Here is an 8,756-nt window from a genome sequence, read left to right as displayed (position 1 = left end):
AATTTTGAATGTATATAGATCAAGAACGAAAGAAATTAGATTTAGATCGGGGGAAATCAAAAGTTATCGAATAGTCGATCCAGTTCCTCTATTCCGACTACGATGTAAGTTCATATGCAAATAAATGTCTTTAAATTTAATTATATGTGTTTAATTTCATTGAATTGTTATGAATGTTGAACGGGTAATTACGAGCAAGAATCGACAAAGTTTCAACATTCGAAAGTCCAGTACGACCCTTAGGAATAGTATAGGATACGAATGTCATGACATTAAGTTATCGAGTTGTGATTACATGTAAGACCATGTCTAGGACATTGGCATTGTATTGAGATTACGTGTAATATCATGTTTGGGACATTGGCATTGTTAATCGATTTCGTGTAGGACCCTGTCTGGGACAATGGCATCGATATGTGATAACATGTAAGACCATATCTGGGATATGGCATTGCAGGAGCTATATGTGACTATCGAGTACCCTTAACGATTTTGAACGGTTCAACAGGCAAAGTCAAGTCGAGAAAGAATATGTGAATGAACTAAATGATTCAGGTACGTACGAAATTTATATGAGCATTGAAAAGGGAAAGTAATTGATGGATCTGATTAAAACATTGAATATAAGTTCAATGAGAAAGGTTTGTAAATTTTAAATCTGATTAGCTATGTTTAGCATATTTGAATTGATATGCAAAGGTTTATATGATAGCTTTATTTGTATATGGCTTACTAAGCTTTTAAAGCTTACTTTGTGTGTTCTTTCCATGTTTTATAGATTATCAAAGCTAGCTCGAACATCAGGGATCATCGGGAACCATCATCACACTAACGGCTACTTATTGGTACTTTTGGAACTTTGTATATATGGTATATGGCATGTATAGGCTAGTGTCATCTTGGTTTGTTTTGAGATATGATTATAGCCATGAGATTTGGCTTGTCAATGTTGGAATATGGTCATCTAATTTGGTTTGAATTATATGTTGTATAAATGATATATGTGATGTTTATAATGTCCTAAGTGTTGGCTTGTTTGGAATTGTTGTATGGATGCTCTTTTCGTTAGTTATTAGTTGGTATATTAATGCTTGAGAAATGGTATATTTTGTTATGATTTATAGATAATGAATTGATATATTGAGAAGCATGATTTGGTTGATAAAAAGGTGAGAAAATTCATTTAAGAGTTATGTGAGATTGATGATTGTGGCATATTGATTTGGTATGTTTTGAATATGGAATTTAGTAGTTGAATTGATTGATGATAGATGATATGATATGTGTGTGAAATGGCATGTTTTGGCTGCCTATTTATATGTTGAATTGATACCATTTGATGGTTAGGTGCGTATGAGATGAGGGTGGCAAATTGGCTTTGCAAATAGCCTATTTTTGTCCACATGGGCAGAGACATGGGCGTGGGTCTCAGTCGTGTGCGACACACGATCATGTTACACGGCCATGTGTCTCCTGGGGTACCCTTTCGAATTAGGTCAGTATACCCTACAGTTTTGACACGGCCTAGACACACGGGCGTGTTTATTAGTCGTGTGTGACACGTAGCCTTGGCACATGGGCCTGTGTGGCCATTTCAAAAGGTACCTAGGTTTGACACGCGGGCGTGTGATCGACCGTGTGGTCAAGTTAGTGATCTCTCTAATTTTCACACGACCTGGCACATGGGCTTGTCCTCAGCCGTGTGGTGCAAGTTAGAATGTATGCCCTGTTTTCACACGGCCTGTGACACGGGCATGTCTGGTAGCCGTGTGAGGCACACGGCCTGTTAACACGGGTGTGTGACCCTTAAATGTTGAAAATTTTTTCTAAGTTTCTCAAACTTTGCAAATGTTGCCAATTTAGTCCCGAATCACTTCTATGCATATTTTAAGGTCTCATAGACCTAATTAAGGGACATTGTGTATGTGAATGAATGTTATTTGATAATGAATATTACTGAGTTTTGAAATGTATGTTTTATGTTGTGATGATTGGTAATACCTCGTAACCATATTCTAGCAAAGAATACGGGTTAGGGGTGTTACACTTATTCTTGTCATCTTCTTCCCACTCATCTTCATCCTTGGGAACCTCTAAATCACCATTTGAGATAATCCTGGATTCCTTGATTTGTCTTGCTCCTTCATAAGTGGTGGCAAGTTTGACCCAAAGTTTCTTAACACTTTGACACTGGGATACTATATTATACTAATTAGGCCTTAGTTCAAAAAAGAAAAAAAGTGTGTGCATGGCATTGGTACTAAGTTGAGCCTTATTCTTGTCATCTTCTTCCCATTCATCTTCATCCTTGGGCACCTCTAAATCATCATTAGAGATAATCCTCTACACATGAAAATCATTTTCTTGAATGAAAAGTTTAATCATTATCTTTCAATAAGTATAACTCCCTCCATTGAAGTAGGGTAGTCTCACAATGGATTGGCATTCACCCAAGCTAATTAAGTCGAAATCTTGTGCCATCTTTGAACTTGGTATTTTTTGCACCTCTTTTAAGGATGAAACCTTTGTTAGAGAACTAGATCAGATATTAATTGCTTGATCCAAAATACACATGAGGGGTGAATTTGTATTTTAAAAACTTTACAAAACTTCTCTAAAATAAAATGAAAAAGGGAGAGAAACTTGCACAATCAATTTATAATGATTCAACCTCAATTGTCCAACTCCAATATCTTGGTATACCTCAACCAATAATTTTCCTAATTCACTATATAGAATTGATACCTTTCAAGGCTAAGTTATAACATTTACCATTCCTTTTTTTTTTTTATAAAAGCTAAGATAGAACTTTCCCCATAATTTTAGTGGTTAAAATAAAACCTTCCGACTTTGGTGGGTCAAGTAGAAACCCTTTATAATCCCCTTAAGGTTTTCTACTAAAAAACCTTAAGTAAACCTTTTAATACAAAGAGAAATGTGTAAACAATTAAGATCGCTTAAAAGGGTGTTTATAAATAATAACAATCTTACAAAGTGAAAAAGTGAAAATAAGAATAATAAAAGATATTACAATAAGCACCAAAGAAAGTACGTATGAGAGAATATGAGAAAAAGAATATTTTTGAAGTGAGTTCTCTTGATTCCAATGTTTGGATATGTCTCCCTTAAGCCCTCAAGTGTTTTTGACTTGTATTAATACATTTTAATCACTTGGAAGACATTTGGAGCCATTGAAAGCATTGATTTTATTGGAAGACATTTTGAGCCATTGAAAGCATTGATTTTGTGCATTAAATTTAGTCTGCGGGGTCAAGTTTCTATTGACTAAAAAATAGCTATTAGAAGAATTGAGGTATTGAGACTCAATACTAGAGAAGTATCAATAGCATGTTGTTCTCAAAAAGCCTATGGCATTGTCTTTAAAAGTCTCGATACTTCAAAAAGTCTTTAGACTTATATCTGTATAATTAACATCAATATACATGACTTTGATCAATGTATGCTAAACAAAATCCAATAGTTTGCCCCTCCAAATAGTCCTTTAACTTATAGTCGAATCTAATGGACAAGCAGACACCTAGTCTCCTAAAATGAAAATATTGCGATTCAATCCTTAAAAATGATAAAATTATAAATTAATATATAATAAAATTACACTTTTAACCCTTTAAAAATAAAAAAAAATCTATTTTGTTCTTTTAAAAATGATGAAATCATAAATTATCATATGATAAAATTATATTTTAACCTCTCAAAAATTTATAATTCAATTTTCCCCGCTTAAAATTTTTTTAAGGTTCACTCTTGCGTAAGTCTCCCATCCATAATCTTCCCATTCCTCAAAAAGCCGACAATTCTTACCAGAACAGTTGCCTCACTCCATGTACAAGGCCAATGCTGAGTTCGCATCTTGCATAAATATGGCAGTGCGACCCCAATCATCGATCTTCTTCATTTTAAGAAGAAGTCCATCTCCTTTGTAATTAGATGAAACTCGACCATAAGCTTGAAAACTACTTCACTTTATGCTTCACCTGTACTGAAAGGCAACCTGAAAACGTTACAGCGTAACAAAATCAAAGGTACCCTCACAATCTGCACAAGTCGAGCAAATGCACAGGCAGAAGGCATAACGATATCCAATTTATCAAACTGAGAAAAAAATTCGAGCAAATTAAGATGTAAGAGATGTTATATAGATTGCATGGTGATTGTACAAATATCATTATTCATGTATCCCCCATACTTCAGGCAATGATATTTTTAAACCCCACATGATCATCTTCGCTTAATCTTAAACCTTGTACTATGTCTCTCTACATGCCTAGACCTTCATCTATAGTGTTGCCATGAAAATCTACAGATGAACGGAACAGCTTGCAACTTTCTATCTCACAATCTCAGACAACCTATTCCACATAAGAGTGTTCTTTTGCAGATTCGACCACCAGCGGCTCTAATTTCTCAGCTTTACCATTTCCTTTAGGTATAATGAGTCCGTACCCTCCAGCTTTCCTTTTGTATATAATATTAATCTCACCTGTGCCGAGCACATAATATAATACTTTTCATTAGCTCATAACAGTTAAGGCTAAAGAAATGAACGAGGGCTTGGAAAACTTCATACCAGTTTCTTCATTACGGAAACCATAGAAGTCATGATCAACATTTTCCAGCTGTTCAACTGCTTCAGAGACAGTCAGTGGTGGCATCTCAAAGTATTTTGTCCGAACAATCTGAAACATTTGTAATGCAGGTGCGTTAATGGAGAGGAAAAGGAAAAAGAAAACAAGTGCCAGCATCAATTTTGAAGGGGCTGTATCAATTTGTTTGATCATCTTTCTCGACGCAAATTAAAGCAAGAAAATATGGACAAAAACTCATTCAGAATTTCTACTAATAACCATCATACAAGTTACAACGACACCTTTTGCAAAACTAACAAAAGATATCAAAATAAACAATAACACCCGCAAATTATTTCCTGTTGTTTTCTTTTTCCTCTATCCCAGATTGAATAAAAGTTGCATACCCAATTAGGAAACGAAAACCATAAATGCCAGTCGATGAACTCAAAAGAAGAAAAGTTTTAAAAGCCCCTTAATATAATGTCATGCAGCCGAGCATCTAAGTAGAATAAAGTTTTAAAAGCCCCTTAATATAATGACTTGCAGCCAAGCATCTAAGTAGAATATATGAAAAATATCTGCAAGAAAACTAATTCCATAAACAGATCAATAGGTTAAAAGTTGATGAAATAAACCTCATCTATAAAGCTATCATCCTCCTGTTCGGGAACCGCTGCTACATCATCATCTGCTACTACCTGCTCGGGAACGGCCTCTGCATCATCATCTACTACTACCGCCACCGGTTCTCTAACTTTTGATCTACTGAAGCCTTTCATGTGGCGGCCACGATCTGATTCTTTCTCCTTAATCTTCCTTAACTTTCTTTGTAGAATTGAGGACACCAAATCTATACTCCCATATACTGTCTCAGCATCTTCTTCTGCTCGAACTACTCCATGCTTCTTTGTAAACAAAGTCACCTTCAAACAAAAACCCATCAGAGCAAAAAGTAAGCTAAGTGTCTAAAATTCAAAATGCAAACATCAAATATCAGGATTGGGAAAGTACCTCACATCTTCGAATCCTGGGACCTTTCCCAAGTTCTCCCCACGAACAGACAACCTAACATCAACTTCTCTCACCAGATGGCTATGTTTCTGAACTGCCTTACCAACCTTCTCCTCAACATGCTGCTTAACTGTATCTGTTAACTGTATCCGATGAAAACAAGTTTATTACAGCAGAAAAAACCTTCTCTAAACTTTCCCATCATTGAAGTACAATTTCTACATGGGCCTTATAATAAAAATCAATTAAATCAAAACCCAAAGCAAATATAGATGCCAAACTAAGTGCTTCATTAATCATTATGATGTAGATGGTCTTTCACATGCTTCAAGTAAAAAAACTTGGGCTTCCAATAGGAAAAAGACGCATCATCAGTAAAACAATGAAGGGCTACAACTTAAACTAGGAAGAGAGAAATCTCATTGTTGAGTAAAAAAGCTTCTTTTTTAAAAAAAATAAAGTAAATGATTAGTAAGAGTAAATTTACTTCGAGACTTTTCCCTTGTATGATTAATTTGACGGAAGCGAGTGGACCGTCCCATGACATTCGAACTGTTAGTGAAGAGTTCCTGATTTTTCTTGGTTCCATCTCAACGCACTTGAAATAGTTCCCAATTGGGTTGAAGAAGCTGGATTTGTAAGAAGGTAATGAAGGGATTCGAGGTTTTGTGAGAGTGAACATAGAGACCGATGAAGAAGAGGATGAAGGACTTGAAAATGATGAGTCAGAGACAGAGAGTGGGTGGTGGAAGCTTGTTTGAGAGGAAGCTAACAGAGTCGTCGCCATTTCGACAAGGAGAGCAGGGTTTTGGATGGATTGAATGAAAATGGAAGAAAATACAAGAATCTGGCATTAGGCAAATACAAGGGGGGAGGGGGGAATTATGCCGTCTGGCTTATGGATAAGGACACGTGAGATGGCATGGACTAGATATTTATAAGGTGTAATCAACAAAATTCACAAAAATAATATCACATATATATTTTTTAAATTTTCATCTTTTTTAATATTTAAAAAGTATTACATAAGTTGCAGGATTCGTGTCTGTAAATATACATTTGAAAGTTGATTTGTTTTTATAAATAAATAGCTCAAATTTTCAGATTGATTCATGTCATCCTTTTGCACTTGTAAATTTTATTTAATTCTTAGTAATTTTGTTTTTTTTAATTTAAACCATAAAGAATTTCTCACATTTTTATAATATATAATCCATATTAATTTTTCAAAATATATTAAATATGAACTGGAAGAACATTTCCAATAATTATTTGCCTTGACATAAATACATAAATTAAGGATAAAGGTGGGATGGATAATGTAAATGGGACCATTAATTGAGTTAGACGGGTGTTTCCTTGTCTTTTTAGATACATCTCTCATCTTTTTCCTTGTCCGGCAACAAGCTTGTTAAATTTGTGTGAAAGCAATATAATATTGTATGATTAAGATAATTTACAATTTTATATCCATTATACACACAAATAAAATTTAAGGTAAACTATTAAAATATTACTTTTGTTTATTTTAGATTATATTTTAGTTATGTATGTTTGAAATATTATGTTCTAGTCACTTTCGTTAACGTGTTGTCACATTTTAATCATTGGGTCGTTAATTGCCATTAACGACGTAACATTAAGTTGACGTGGCATGTTAAATTATTATTTTAAAAAAAAATTTAGATTAAATTATACAATTGATCCCCATATTTTCTCGTTTCAAACAATTTAATTTTTTTCTTTTATATTTTTTAATTTTTTTATTTATTTTCCATTTCCTTCTACTTCTTCCGCTATTTTTCTCCCTTCTACATCTCTTTTAACGTAGCTTTTCTATGTTTCCCATTTATAAAAATGAACGGGGTATACTAATAAAAATGGTGTATATCATGTTAAATAATGTGTGGACATTGCATGAAAGTGTAAAAAGCACAAGAAATTGTCATAAAAGGGGTAGTCCATAATGCAACATACAAATAGAGTAGTTATGACTTGTGTTCGTCTTATGCGGGTTCCTAATAGGGAATAATGTCTGCCAATGAACGGGGTATACTAATAAAAATGGTGTATATCATGTTAAATAATGTGTGGACATTGCATGAAAGTGTAAAAAGCACAAGAAATTGTCATAAAAGGGGTAGTCCATAATGCAACATACAAATAGAGTAGTTATGACTTGTGTTCGTCTTATGCGGGTTCCTAATAGGGAATAATGTCTGCCAATGGGCGAGGTCTGCTTGCGGAAGTATCCGTCAGCATACTTTAGAAATAGGAAATTGAGTTTGCCAAATGTGGCATGTCATTTAATTAGTCTATGTCATAGCCTCACGTGTCAGTTGAATTTTATTGTAAGGATATGCTATCGTGGAATTCATTAAGTTCTTATTAACTTGTTTAGTTTTCTTCTTCTTATTTTCATGCTTTTAGATTGGATGAGTTGTTGAAAGGATTCAGCCAGATCTAAGGCCTATTTTGTGAGCCATCTATTGTTTTGTTTGTAACATGAAATCGCTGGGGAATAGGATAATTGTTAGTGTCCGGCAGTTTAAATCTAAAGAGTTGTATTTGACATGTTGATTTTTATTTCTAGATTCTTATGAGCAGTCTTGTTAGGTTTCACGCCAAACCATTTTGAATGATGTTGATTAGCCAGCAGTGAATTTTAAACTTTGCATAAGTGCTATCTCATTTTGCGTTTTATACCAACCTGCCAACATTTATAAGGTGTCCGCCAAATGGTGTTTAACCATAGTCTGGTTATAAGCAGAGTATTATTGTTTTTAAAGTGTTTTAAAAAATTATCATATATTATTCGATATTTTGGGGTTATCGCCCATTGCATGAATTTTTTGCCGAGCTAAAGTATTCAATTGTCAAATAATTTTGTTAGACCAGTCGGTTTTTAGTTGTGACGCTCCATACCCGAATCCGACGATCAAGTCAGGTATAGAGTGTTACAAAGTAAAACTTGATATTCATTAAAAGTTTAAGATTTACTTTTAAATATGTAGTTTGTCGTGTAGAGCGGAAAGGAAAAAAAGGATTTTAAATATTTAAAGACATAATCTAGGAATTTAGATTTTTCTTTCCTTCTAAAACAATTTTTTTTTCAAAGATAAAAATTAAAAAAAATATATTTTTTTGTTGATTTGA

General features: G+C 33.9%; 1 protein-coding gene across 1 annotated transcript; it reads right to left on the bottom strand.

The window, feature by feature from the left end:
* Positions 1-4,135: 4,135 nt before the first annotated feature.
* Positions 4,136-6,506, bottom strand: LOC107948238 (ribosome-binding factor PSRP1, chloroplastic). The gene is given in 6 exon segments (XM_016882718.2): positions 4,136-4,501; positions 4,589-4,697; positions 5,225-5,512; positions 5,601-5,641; positions 5,644-5,743; positions 6,088-6,506. Coding segments are annotated over 6 exon segments (969 nt in total). The 5' UTR covers positions 6,388-6,506; the 3' UTR covers positions 4,136-4,370.
* Positions 6,507-8,756: the final 2,250 nt, after the last annotated feature.

The sequence above is a fragment of the Gossypium hirsutum genome, chromosome A08 (genome assembly GCF_007990345.1).
Source record: "Gossypium hirsutum isolate 1008001.06 chromosome A08, Gossypium_hirsutum_v2.1, whole genome shotgun sequence".
In the NCBI taxonomy this organism is placed as follows: Eukaryota; Viridiplantae; Streptophyta; class Magnoliopsida; order Malvales; family Malvaceae; genus Gossypium; species Gossypium hirsutum.
This window is presented reverse-complemented; position numbering and strand designations above follow the sequence as displayed.